Source organism: Metopolophium dirhodum, chromosome 3 (genome assembly GCF_019925205.1).
Source record: "Metopolophium dirhodum isolate CAU chromosome 3, ASM1992520v1, whole genome shotgun sequence".
In the NCBI taxonomy this organism is placed as follows: Eukaryota; Metazoa; Arthropoda; class Insecta; order Hemiptera; family Aphididae; genus Metopolophium; species Metopolophium dirhodum.
Window position 1 is genome coordinate 40,861,663 of NC_083562.1, and position 15,272 is coordinate 40,876,934.

General features: G+C 29.1%; 1 protein-coding gene across 3 annotated transcripts in view; it reads right to left on the bottom strand.

The window, feature by feature from the left end:
- Window positions 1–15,272, bottom strand: part of LOC132940399 (facilitated trehalose transporter Tret1-like) — a 47,229-nt gene that overhangs the window by 19,191 nt on the left and 12,766 nt on the right. The window contains exon 1 of one of the 3 annotated variants that reach the window (XM_061007991.1): window positions 14,803–14,997. The exons of 1 other annotated variant lie outside the window; for it this stretch is intronic. In XM_061007991.1, the coding sequence (XP_060863974.1) occupies window positions 14,803–14,834 (32 nt within the window). In that variant the 5' untranslated portion in view covers window positions 14,835–14,997. Of the gene's footprint in view, window positions 1–9,013; window positions 9,174–14,802; window positions 14,998–15,272 lie in introns of those variants that run through there. One more of the 3 variants, XM_061007992.1, reaches the window with a different exon arrangement.

Consider the following 15,272-nt stretch of genomic DNA (forward strand, 5'->3'; position numbering starts at 1 on the left):
ATAATTTATATTGATATTAATAATTTATTTCTCTATTGGTAAGCGGTAGGTTGAACTAATTTTGACAAAAAACAAATCGCATATTATATCACATAAATAGTATAATACTATTCTAGTTTTAATTCAAATTGCTAAATGTTACAACTTTACAAGATTATAAGTCAAAAACAACGTACCTACCATAGAAGCTGAAAATTAATCTAGTGGTTTTTTTTTAATGTGGATAGTAAATAATAATAGATGTAGCTAGGTATAATGACGAAATGTTCCAAGTCAAATAAAACGAATAATATTTTTAGAATATTACGAATATTAAACAAAAAATATAATTTTCGAATAAATATCTAATTTTGTATGTACCAACTAAATCCAATTTGCTACCAAAACGCACACGCAAAATTTAAGATTGAAGCATTTTTTTCTACCAAAAGGTATGATCAGACACGAAAATAAAAAATAATAATGCCCACATCATTGTAAAACTAAAATAGTAATCTCTCTTATAATCAAAAAAAGTAAAAGATTTTTTTGTATTGGATAATATATGAAAAAAACGATGAATTGCATTTAACTTGCATAATGCATTATTAGTTTAAAATTTTTACCATCACTTGAAATTTTATATTACCTCTTATTAAAATAATAGTTAAAATATGACAGAAATATGATTACGCATTTTTGGACGATCATATATTTTTATATAATAAAGAATGTAAGATAAATACTCAAAAGAAAACTTATAACAAACTTCTCGAAAATAAACCGATTATATTATATCGTTAACGCTCTGTTATCTAAAATATTTTCATAATAAGAGAACCAAGGAATTGTATAAGTTTTTTATAAATATTCATATTATGTGATAATACGAGTATATACGTATAATATAAATTTTACATTTTACAACAAACACAACCAGATATTAGAATAATAGCTTTTCATGACCAATACGCAGTCTTAAAATCTTAAATCTGAATGTATATAAAACACTGAAGAATTTATATTGACATACTATATATTATAAAAATCAGAAAATAATCGAAATATTAAAAAATACCTTCTATATAATGGGTAATAACTAATAGTTATGTTTTACAAAAAAAATTGCTTTTCGCGTACACATTTTCTTTTTACAATATTAATGGACAACTTATACTAATGATAATTTATTATTTTATAACTTTAAACTATGAACTACTGAGTAGGTGAGACTTAAAAGTATGGTTACATATTATTTAATAACTATTGAACTATTTAATATTATGAAATAGTTATTTTTTTAATACACTAAAATTTAAAAAATCTGTATAATTTTAGAACTGTGTATTGCAACATTAGAAAACGATTATAATTTAATAGGTACCTACAATATTATATGAGTAAATTAATTTTTATTATTTGAAAAACTGAAATGTATAATACACCATATATGGTATAGGTACTATAAGTATACTTCCACGCATTACTCTTTACTATATAATGGATACTGCATGTACTACTTGAAAACTATAAACACAAGAACATTTTTTGAAAAGTTATCAGATCAAGATAGTCGAACAATTTGTTATTATGAAAATATTACATTACCACCCAACTTCATCGAAGAAAACCGTACTATTATATAACCTTTCTTATACTAAAACGTATTTTATAAAGTGTGTTATAAAAATACCATAAAATAATGAGTGTTAAAGAGCAAACAATATAACATAACAACTGGAGTAAAATAATTTTGAAATTTTCTGGTTTTTAATGGCTATATTTGTCTAGCCCTGTGTATTATGAGTTATGGCTAATGTATGTAACTTGTAACCACAACGCATAACTAATAGTTATAAAATAAATTTAAAACTTGACGCACGTGATCCGTTTACTATTATAAATATAATATACGGAGGTACAACTATGAATTAAGATTTTTAATCTCAACTGAATTATTTATAAATGCGAAAATGATCTTGCCAATTTCAATTCAATTCAATGTCAGTAGGTAATATATATAATATATTATATACTTATATATTATTATGTATATACGTATACCGAATTATAAACTCTAATACAGTAGACTCGAATGAAATGCGATAACACATCAAGTTAAATAGCTGAACAATAATAATTATATCATCACAAAAATCGAACCTCATTGATTATCGCTCGATCGTGCATTCGTCCCCGCGATAATATGTTTCATATATTTTTATGCACTGAGGGGGGCTAGTATAATGTACGACTGTGATTCATTATAATATAAGTACAGCGAAATTGCTATTCTAGCACTAAAACAAATATCCAAGTAAAAATCGATAGTGTCCTGATATAGATAATAATATTATAATATGCTTTCCTGGCGTGTTTTACTATAATCAAGGGTGCCTGCAAGGGGTGCAGCGAGCTGATGTGTGTGGAATGCCCCCACCCCTAAGTTTTTCTGCTAATGTTCGTATAATAGGGTTTACATGCTTTATTTTTATAAATATTTTCAAAAGCTATTTTTTCTAATAAAAGTCATCATTGTTTACTAATTAAAAATTAAGTGTTACAAAGTAAAAACTATAATAAAATGTTCCAGTCTCTTAATCTAATACTGTTAGATGTAAAATTACAATATCTGCAAATTGAATGGTATGACTTTTTGTCGTAAGTTTTACAACAATTTAAAAAAAACTAAAAAAAATCCATTAATACTTTATAAACGACAATTTTCAACGTCACTTCTCTGCCTTAATTTTGAACCGAGATCATTATTTTAGATTCTGAGCGGAGCGAGGAAGCTCAAGCCTGGATTAAGACATTTTAAGGCCCAGGGGCTAAAGTTTTAAATGAGGCCCCTGTACGAAAAAAAAAAATAATCTATATATTATTTTATATTAGCTATTAGGTACCTGTTATAATAAATATGTATAGGTATTAGGTACATAGCAATAAATAATGAATAATGTATCACTTTATTTATAAATTATAATTTACAAGCTTTTTTCCTCGTTAAATAATTATAGCCTATAACGAAAAAAATAATGGACAAATCTGAGGCCCCTAAATAAATTCTAACTATCGAGGCCTGGTGGCCATGCCCCCCCCCCTTTAATCTGGAAGCTAGTGGTTTTACAATGGTGTTTATTTTTTTTTTTTACAAATTTTTATAGAAAATTTAGCGCTCTATATTTTACACCCGATTAAGTTTTTTGATAATACTCATAGTTTTTGGGTTATTATCGAAAAACTAAAAAAATTCCTTCTTTGAAGCCGACCTAGGAGGTGGGGAAAAACATATTTTCCTAATATAAAACCCATACTTTAGAAATTAAAATAATTTCAAGCTTTCTACTAATTAATTCTGAATTTAAACCTAACTTGACCGGGCTTAATTATTTATGTTACCGTGTTTCGAATCTACTACTTGCGCGTATATAACATCGCACAACTAATATACGCATGTTTGTTTACTAAATAATAAAATAAAATAATACATCAATACGACGTTCTAAAGAGAAGTAGTAGAAATCTCGATTGTAATACATCTCTATATTGTATAGGTATTTATAATGTAGTGTACCTACTCAAAAGGGACAAACGAATTGAATAAATTATTTCAATCGTCGTATCATTATAGAAACGTTTCACGAAAAATTGTTTTTGACTTTCAGATTTGACTTTGGTACATACTGTACAGAGTACAGAGCAACTTACTGATGATGATTATAAAGTGTATGTGTTAATTTTTTTTTTCTTTAAACCATTATTTATGTTAGGCATCTATATGTATATCTCGTTCGCGTACGTTCGGAATCACTTTGAATAATTTTCATTTTAGATAAGCCACGGACATCAGATAATAACTATGCATTATGATTATATTATACGGCGAGTAGTGTTTCACTTAATCGCGTTCGCGTAAATATATTATTGTAACTATATCGTATGTATAGCATCGATACTATTTAACATAAACGAAACCTATAAGAACCAAAACAAGTATAAGAACATTATAAATGTTTTGCTGCTAAGGTATACATTACGTAGGTATATTGTTATATTTATTTGTCTCGTGTACTATCTTAAATCTAATAGGCACTCACCAAGAACTGTACAGCTATCATTTTTGTTGTTGTTGTTGTCGTTGTGTATGGTATTGTTGTGTTTTCGATGTCGTAAATCGTACTATTATTATTTATTTATGTTTATGTAGATGTATGAATATAAGATGATAAAATATAATGTACGTAGGTACAATATACTTACAAGTTATAAATATAATGCAAAACAGCTAGTTTAATCAGTATAATATTATCATCTGTGCTAAAGTATGTATCATACTTATAATATATTATTTAGTCATAATAAGTATTAAATACGCCTATTGCGAGATTTATTCTTTACATTTTTAAAAATGGTTAACTTTTTTATTTATACTTATTGATTTTGGCGGGTAATATTGTTATTGTTAATATTCAGTGCTACTGTGCTACCTATTCAAAATTTCTGGTTTTGGCGAAACAATTATGATTATAGCAGGAGCCAGGAGAAATTTATTTTACCGGTTAATAATATTCATCAGTTACCCTTCCTCGAATCACCATCCAGAGATTAATAACTTATAAAAGGAAATTAAATTTAGTCTTTAAATATGTTGTACATACTATTAATCTGTTTTCAATTATAATACTTTATGTTGAAATTGTAATAGTTTATAATGCATATGTTATATAGTTGCGTAATCTAAACGAATAGGTATACCAGTAGGTATACGATAACATAATATGAGTCTAATCCATGAGTAATTAAGCTTAGTAAAATTATTCATGATAAACCTATAATCCTATTGAACATAATAATAATAATACTTATAATATAAGTAGGTAGTAAAGCTTACCTAATAGCCAATATCTAAAATCTAAGTTGTGACCAAAAAAAGTACGAAACCCATATATTGATACAATACAGACATTTATAATTTATCTGTAATTAAAATTGAATAGGAAATTGAAAAAATAAAATTCCTAACTGATTTTTCAATTCCTCTAGTAAAGATAAAATAAATGTTCAATAACCCATGCTAGTTCAATAAATGATGTTACTTATGGGCAAGTATTATGCAAACAGTTCGCCCCCATTTAGCGATACCACAACGAAAAAAAAATAGAGTTTAAATTAATATAATATTTTTAGTTCTTCGAAAATGCAACTGTGAAAAGCAAAAATACATATTATAAAAATAATTATTATAATTTATTTGTATCCTACTAATATTATAAACGCAAAAATTTGTAAGTATGTTTGTTACTCTTTCAAGTAAAAACTATTGAATGGATTTTAATGAAACTTTACAATAATATAGCTTATACATCAGAATAACACATAGGCTACAATTTATAAAGATATATTGCGTGAATTTTTTTATTTTAATTTTAATTTAAAAAATGTTTAAATTGTATACCTATACCTTTTTTTAGTAAGAAATAGTCGCTGGCTGAAAATAAATAACATTCAAACAATAAATTAATTTTTGTGTGTAGATTAGACCTCTGGGAAGAAGACAGGCTAATTTAAAAATGGTTAAATTTGGTTTTTTTTTATTCATCTGATATTAGTACGGTTAGGTTAGGTTAGGATTTTGTATTAATTGATTATATTAATCCACCACAGGTGGAATACGACAAAATTGGTATAACTTTGATACTTTAGAGTTACACCATACGTACAAACAGCACGGGGTCCGCGATCTACCGCAGGTAGATTGCCTACCTGATAATACACTGCTGCGAATTAGAATTTTTATTCCGAGCAAGTTAAGATAAATTTCCGAGTTAAGATAAATTTTGAACACCATACACCGAATATTAAATAATGAATTTAACAAAGTTTGAGTCATATAGAGATGGTACATTTAACGAGCAACGAAGTGCACAGGATCTGCTAGGTAGTATATTATATAAATGAATGTTTGTCTGTTTGTGTGTCCTATATGAATTCCTAAACGGCTAGACCAATTTTGATGAAATTGTTTGTGTAGTTCCCGGAATGATTTAGATTCACAGTTAAACCCTGGAGGTCCAACCCGGGGGGCTCAAACAGGGATTTTGATATTAACGATGGATAATTTTGTTTATAAATGGTTGCTATTGGTTATAGGAGAAATAATTAGTAGAATAAGTATTTATTATTTTATTGGTTACCATTGAGCAGATCAGGTACAATAGCTTGCATCAAATCGAATTTTCCAAGGTGGCTTAGTTGCACTTATTGCATCGAGTTACACCCAAAGGAGTTGAACAATCACAATTTATTTAAGAGTTGTCATTTTTTACTAGCAAGAAAGTGCGCGGGATCAGCTAGTGTCCTTATAAATACCGAATAACAAAATATGTTCGTTTAAAATTTCAAATATTTGACCCAACCTAGGATCGAACGCACTATTTGCACGAAACCTTTCCAAATTCTGCAAGTAAATTTTAATAACACAGCCAACATTACCGTCCTCGTTAGATTTCCAATTCAAAGACGGACTAAAAATGTATATTACAAGGCCTTTGAACCTGTTGGTTCTGACTGAAAAAGTGAACATTTTTACATGAGCATCAGTAAATGACGTGATGTATATTATATTATATACGTAATATGTCGTATACATATTTACCGACTTAAATTTTAAATTAATATGTCATCATTATAAAAAAAAAAAACCATTAAATTTATGAGAGCCCGCGCGTCACCCCGCAAAGAGTATAGAACACGGGCAATAATTATTATACTCGCAGTAATTAATATATTCTTTAATTATTGAATACTATAATTATTGTGATAATAATATTGACGTCAAACGCGTGTGCTAATAATTAATTGTAGGCACCTGTTATATAAACGTTGGCGTATAATACCTATAGATGATTGCAGTAGCCGACCAATCAACACACGTTTTTAGTTATCGCGAATATTATTTTATAACTTTCGACGACCGCGACGATACTATGTGTAAAAATCGAGTTGCACATATATAATATAAATTATAATATATTAATGTCATTCGTGGGCATCCGCGCTTACAAATTATATTATTATAATTGAAATCCCAATACGAACAGTATAGCAGGCCCAGAGCCCCTGCAGTGACGTGGTAAGTGATATTCTTACTAAAGTTACAATACGGATAAGACAATATGTTTATTTTATATATTTATCATATCAAGTTTACATTATCATAATATTGTCTTAAGTTTTAATTTAAATCTATTGCATTATAGTACTATTAGACTAAACATTAGTACCTACTAATAATTAATAACTAATAACTATAATAGCGTACACCTATCAATTATAATGCACAAAAAAAAAACGTACAAATCCCACCAACCCAACACAATCCCATCCCCTAAATTGTTTTTTCTATAATCTCCGGACTAGTGTCTGATTAGACATTACAATATATATAATTATATACTACCTACCTACTATAGTAATCCGTGTATTATACATTGTTATTTCACTAGTACATCCATCAATCGTCGTCGCCGTCCTACGAATTAAACGACGTGTCTGTGTCCATAAATGCGGACCTAATTCCATGGGGATGGTTAGGATTTTCGTGTCATATATACATGCGGAATGCACATCGGAGTAGTAAACGTGGGACGATATTCTGGAATTGTTCAATAGGCCCCTCGGGACGTTAAATGCGAATTTTATTAACGTCAGTAAAACCATATGACCTGAAGTTGAGAGTAGTTAAACACTTGACATTAGACTTACGACACCCGTGGGTATATACTAAATACGACTATAAAGACTTCCTTTTTTGCTGTGATTATTTGAAATGCGTTTTTTTATTGGTTACATCAATTTGAGTTATCCATTATAAATTTATATAGGATTATTAGTGAGTGTCATTGGTGGATGACTTCTCACATCAAGTGTCAACCTAACCTAACCTGTCCTGTTAATATTTAATTTTTGCATGATTATTAACATTAATTTATATGTATACTCAACCACATAAGCCTATTGTGCCCCTAAGGTATAGATTGTTTATTTATAAAAAAAAATATAGGATAATAAATATTTCAAAAATTATTACCAACCAAAACAATATTATAGTGTCATCTAATATATAAAACTCTCGTGTTACAATGTTAGTTACCATACTCCTCCGAAACGGCTTGACCGATTTTTGTGAAATTTTATATGCATATTCAGTAGGTCTGAGAATCGGCTACTATCTATTTTTCATACCCCTACGTGACAAGGGTTGTCCAAAAAAAAATAATAATAATGTAATATATATTGATCGCTATTGGTTAATCGGGCATAATTGTTGATTTGTATTATTATTTTATTATTTTTTATCTATGAATGTTTGTGTGTAGATAAGACCTCTGGGAAGAAGATAGGCTAATTTAAAAAGGGATAAATTTGGTTTTATTTTATTCATCGGATTTTAGGTTAGGATTAGGTTAGGATTTTGTATTAATTGATTATATTAATCCACCGTAGGTAGAGTTAAGTAAAAACGACAAACTTGTTATAACTTTGATACTTTAGAGTTAAATCATACACTTACATACAAACAGTATGGGGTCCGCGATCTACCGCAGGTAGATTGCCTACCTGGTACTATACTGCTGCGAATCAGAATTTTTATTTCGGGCAAACAGAAAAGTTAAGATAAATCTAGAACATCATACACCGAATATTAAATAACGCATTGAACAAAGTTTGAGTCATAAAAAGTTGGTATATTTCACAGGCAACGAATTGCACGGGTTCAGCTAGTAATACTATATTATTATGATAAACTACTAGATACATCAAAATACATAATAATAATTCAATCATTTGTTTAATATAGGTGTTTGGTGTGCCCGGGAAAAACTCTAAGATTACCAAACATAATTATTAGTAGGTATATTATAAGTACACACGTGGTTCCTCGTGACGAAACCCCGTGTTCCTAACCAAACGCTATAGCTACATAATATTCGTAGCATTAAGAGATAACAAAATTTGAATTAAAACTTACGGTTGTTAAAGGCGATGTCGACGAACGGGTATTATGTTAGAGAATGGAATATAATCGGTATGACAATATTATTTCGATTGACTTAAATAATAATTTGGAAGTACGAAATACGAGAGTGGGAAAAAAAACCAACTACGTAAACCAATATCGGTGTAACGTTTGGCCAGACATTGAGAAGGGGCTTGGCGCCGCGACCACCGCCGAGACAGCCGATTCTGACCCCACCGGTTCACCCTGCAGTATAAATACGCGCGCGCACTCGAGCAGACAAATACAGATATACCTACACTGCACACACACATATACACTCGAGCATTTTCAAGTAAATTCCCCCACCATGATTGTGCATTAGCCATTGGGTCATTTAGAATCCGTTAACGACGTCACTGTTATAATGATAATAATATAATATTGCGATAGTAATGTATAATGCATAAACGCAAGGTGGTTTAATCCACCTCGGTATAACGATTTAAGTTTACCTGTTGCGCGCACGCCGAAAACGCACGGCGATAACACGAACGATTAAAATAAAAGAAAAAAGAAAAGGAAGATGAAAAACGTAGGAAAAGAAAAACCTTAACGATCAAGATTTAAAAATGAAAAACACACGGTAGACGTATTACTCGAAAATACAATATAAATAATAAATATTAAAATAATATGTAATATTAATACGATAGGCGTGGTGAACTGCGACTGACGGGCGTACTCGATGACTGCGAGGACTGCATACACGCGACTGTACAACGAACAAACAATAATTATTACAAATTTAGGTAGATATAGGTATAGATATAGGTAGTTGTACAATGTACACATATCCTTAATCCGACACCTGTTGTACGTTCCGTCCGAATACCGAATATACGTGTAAAATGTATAATAATATATTATTTGAGCGTTTACTCGTGCGTTTACTTGTTAACGAAAATCCATCACGAGGAATTGATACTGTTTTGGGAATAATTGGTATGTGACGCGTAGAGCCCCTTCGATTTCTCGGAGTGTAAACAACAATACATGCGCACGACGTGCTTTTCCAAGTCTAATGTTTATTTTTGTGGAAATTTGCATGGTTACGAACTTATGATACACGACAACAAATGCCGTTTCAAACTTCTGTCCACCCAACAGTTCAACACTTCAACGGGTGCGTTACCACTGGAGCCATAGAGTTGAAACGTTCACTTGTTAACTGTTGTAATTATTGAAAGCAATTCACGACCACGTATTTTGAACTATAGTAATTCCATTTTTGAACAGAAAAAATAATATAGAGTGATCTATTTAAGTGTCTACGCTCATTATTTCAAAAAGTTTTAACTTTTTTGAATGACACACCATACATTTTTAATTTCATATTCCTAAGCAGAATATTATTCAAAGTATTTCAATCCATAAAAATCAAATTTTGGACAAGTATAGTTCATTAATATTATAAGTATTTAAAGCTTAAATTAGCGGAGTAATGGCCAACATTTTGCGGGATACCCCTGTACTACTCCACTCCGTTCAACAGAACTTTAATTGCTTATAAATTATATAAGTAATAACTAATGAACTAATTGTCCAGAATTTGATCTCTCTAGATTGAAATACACGGAATAATATTCAGCTTTGGAATATGAAATTAAAAATGTATGGTGTCATTCAGAAAAGTAAAACACTGAAAAAACAATAACGATAAAGAATAGTAAAAATTATACATTATCTTAACTACTAGTTACTACTATCTAGCCCTGAAAAATTAACTAATTACATTATTTCACCGTAATTTTGATTGAAATATTACATATTCAAACAGACTATAATAAGTCATAACCCTACAATAATGGTACGATGGTAGAATAAACTATTAAAAAAAAAAAAAATTGAAATACAAAATCACTATTCACTATACGTATGAATAAATGAAAAATAAAAATCATACAATAATTATTCTTATAATATCGAAATCGTTCTCATTTACTTTGTATATTATTGTCTAAAAAATTCCATAATGTATATAGGCACTTCCTATAATTGCCACAGTCCATGATTGGGTCATATTAAGTGTATTAATTATATTATGAGCCGCGTTTTACATGATTATAAATAGCTGTCACACGAAAACCAAATAATGTATTTAAAAAAAAAAATAAGGACTGTGGATAAGTGGATGTCGCTCTGCTGTACAGTAGGTTACAAGTGGGTTACTGCAATGGATGGTGTTAAATTTGAATTCAATGATATAATATCATTGTATAAGAAAAACGATTCTGAGCGAAAACGGTCAGTCAGCCTATGATATTACCAAGTATATTTGATGATATTATTATGAATAAAGTAATTTATATATAACCTATTTACGTGGAGCCTTGTTTTAAATTTTCAATCCTTGGCCATAAAAGTTAAATATTTTATATATTTTTAACTACAAAATAATTAATAAATTATAAATTTGATAAATGTTGTCAAAATTTGAACTTTAAATGCTTATAAAAAAAAATTGTGCCTATGTATTTTTAATATTTTTCAACTGCTATTAGAACGATATATCAGGAGCCTTATATTAAATTTTCACGCTTTTTTACCCTAAAAATAAAATTTTATTGATATTTATAGAAAAAAAAACAAAAAAAATTAAAAACTGACAATGTCCGTAAACAGCTCAAAAAGAGTCAAAATATTTTCAAAATTTTATGGTGTATAGAAAATGCTAATATAAGTGTTTTAGTATATTTGCTAATATTCAGTGAAATTTTCAAGTATCTACAGTCATTCGTTTTTTAATTACAATAAAATAGGAAAATTGTTACATGAGAAATCGAGTGAATATCAAATGTTGTAAAAATATAAATTTCAGACGCTCATAAAAATTTAATTTAAGTTTCTTGTAGACATTTTTTTTTTATAAAGGTAGACAAACTTATGAGTAATCTTATATTACATTTTCAAATCTTAGATTTAAAAAGAAAAATTTTTATAAATTCTCAACTCAAAATAATATGCTAATTTTCGTGATTTTTCTGTATTTTGTCAAAATTTGAACTTTAAATGCTTATAAATAAAAACTGTGACTAAGGATTTTTAATTATTTTCATCTACCTTTGGAAAAATAACCTAGGAGCCTTCTATTAAATTTTCAAGCTTTTTTACTCAACAGATAAAATTTTATTGATATTTATAGAAAAAAAAACTAAAAAAATAGAAAACTGACAATGTCCGTAAACAGCTCAAATTAAGTCAAAATATTTGGAAAATGTTATGGCGTATAGAAAATGCTAATATAAACATTCAGTCAAAATGTCATGTCCCTACGACCATTTGTTTTAGAGTTACATCAAAAACCAAAATCGATTTTCTCGAAAACAGATTTTGCGTAAAAATTCCCGTTTTTCCTTAATTTTTCTTTTTTCTTTCACGTCGCTTTTGAAAACTACTGGGAAATTTTTACTTTTGACCCTCCAAAGTACCAAATAGATTTTTTTTTCCTATCAGAAAAGTTACTGTTGAAGAAAATCCAAGAGCTTTTTACTGTCCTAAAAGGTGATGACAGACACAAAAATAAAAAAAATAAAAAAAAACACATATCATTGTAAAATTAATACATTCATCACTTCGCTCAGAATCTAAAACAGTTTTGCCCAATTCACGTGATATCAATAAAATAAAATTACAATATTACTTTTGTCATATTGCATACATAGCGCCTTCTACCTTATACGTTACTCCAACTAAGATACACGGCGACAATCGTAATTGCCGATACGCGCACCAAACAAATCGATTTATAATAATAAAATAAGTTATGTGATGCATATTTTGTGTGTACTATGTACTCAATATAATTAATATATATGTAGGAAACATAAAACATTTGAATTCTTTATAGAGTATTCTTGAGACCGATCATACCTCTTTTTCAAATATCGACTCTTATCTACCCCTTAATTATTGGATAATATTAAGGGGACTCCAGCGTATCATGTTTTAAAGGGTAATATTAAGGCAAGTTACATGATATGAACATATTTGGGCTATGTCTATGTGTGACTAGTAAATGATTATTAGTGTGTTTCCGAGAATCACAGTAATGCCACGTCGGTCAACCTCCGCCGGATGTAACTCTCGCACGCGCACGCGCACATGTCAATACTTCGTGAAAAATTAAATATATTCTTGTTTGCATGACTATAAAAACTATTAAAAGCGGTAGTAAATTAAACATACTTCCCGAAGTTTGTTTGTAATTTCAAAAAAGTGGTTGAATTTATAAACTTCTAGACTATGCTTCTTAGGAATCACTTTTTTGATTTAAAATCAGATGTGCCCAAAATAAATACAAATGTAATGAAATAATTTCATGGGATTTTTGAAAAATAAATCGTCCTTTTAATGTCCTTTAAAATTGAAAATTGAAAATTGAAAATCAACTTCCTAAGAAGCCTAGATATTTTGTCAAATAGTTTATACATGTATAAAAAATTTAAATCAGACATTCCGAAGTATGTGCAATTTACCACCGCTTATTGGTCTAAAACGTATGAAAAATACGTCTCCTGCAATCCCCTTAAAATGTACAAATTGGAGGTTCTTTAAAAATTCATAATTCGGGATTGAAAATAAATAAATCGTAAAAGTGGGATGATCGATCTCAATAAAGTAAACTTAATAACGAGTTTAAACATTTTTTCAGAATTCTTGTCGCATTACTTACTAGTTTTTTCAGTGGGGTGAACAAAAAGAACCTCAACTTGCTTCTTAGTGAAAAATATTATTTGTCGGCTTCAGATTGATGATGATATGTTTCATGTGCGATCGCGTGCTGGAGCGTCCCACTAGATTTTTTACATTATAGTCACACACGAATTAAGCATACATACAACATATTGCGCACAAATACTTTGAAATTTGCCTATACTGAACCCCTAAAATACGGTCGGTATCTAATACACATTTTAATCGCTGTAAGTACTCGTTTTTTGTCATAGATAGTATAATTTGTCTTGTACGATAATGAACAGAACGTTTATACTTGTTCCCAACAAATATTGTAGTTGGAAAAATTATATTTTTATAGTATTATATTATTAATACCTATGATAGAAATGTACAACCATGACTAAATAAACAGGCATGAATCATGGTCACCAAAAAACAAATTTTCTTCCATCACTGCACATTTTCCACCAGACTTGGCAGAAACAGTAAAATTCCTGTATAGTTGTAGTGGGAATAATATTTTTTTCCCATGATATTAGTTTTTCTTCCAAGTCTGGGGAAATATAAAATATGCGTGCAGTAGGTAATCTTATAGCGATCATAATATCATGCTTGTTTATTTCACAGATATATACAATAAGTTATTGTATATATCTGAAGTTTATTTAGTCATGCTTATGCTTGTGCTATTATGCAACACAATTGTTTTGATAACATTAATAACTAATAAGGACAATATAATAGAAATATATAATACGCGTTGGACGGCATTGTTATGATCTACGGAGTGCACAAAGATAGTATTATGGATTTTTGTTTTTGCATTTATTATTTATGTCGTGGTTTAATATTTTATTTAATTCATTCGCAATTTTTTTCACGATTTATTTCACAATTCGTTTTAATATTTCAAAATCATTAGTTAAATTTAATACGCGCAAATAAAATACATAAATTGCGTACATAATTATTATGGTGCTCATACCTACTGCTGTTCAAAAGAAATATTATTGTTGTTGGTCGACTCCAAAGTAATGCTAACTTATTAATATTATTATCATTAATGTTAACCAAACGCTTACTTCAAAACTGTCCGCAGACTTGAACTGATCATTTAAGTAATCGACGACTTACTGCGATCCCAATAATTTATGTGAAAATTCCAAAAAGAACACATCAATTTTGTTTCAGTTGTAGGATGTTGGTGGTTTTTACATTCACACAGTAAGTATGAAACGAAATACACTTAGTAACCACTCGTTGTCAGAACCACCGAACTAATTACCGTACTTAATGACTTAACGACTAATACTGATTAGTTTGATAATGATTTAAATCGTAATAAGTCCATTGCTACCTACATTATTCGGTGTATAGAGATATTTTATTACAGGTGCCTACCTATCTGTTCAATTCTAAATACCTAGCGAATAATATATTTTATCGATACCTAGGGTTACGTATGTTTAGTATTATCAATGTTATTTTATCCAAATCGACATTAGCTTAACGGCAAATCGTTGACGGTTACTTTAAAAAAAAATTTAATCAA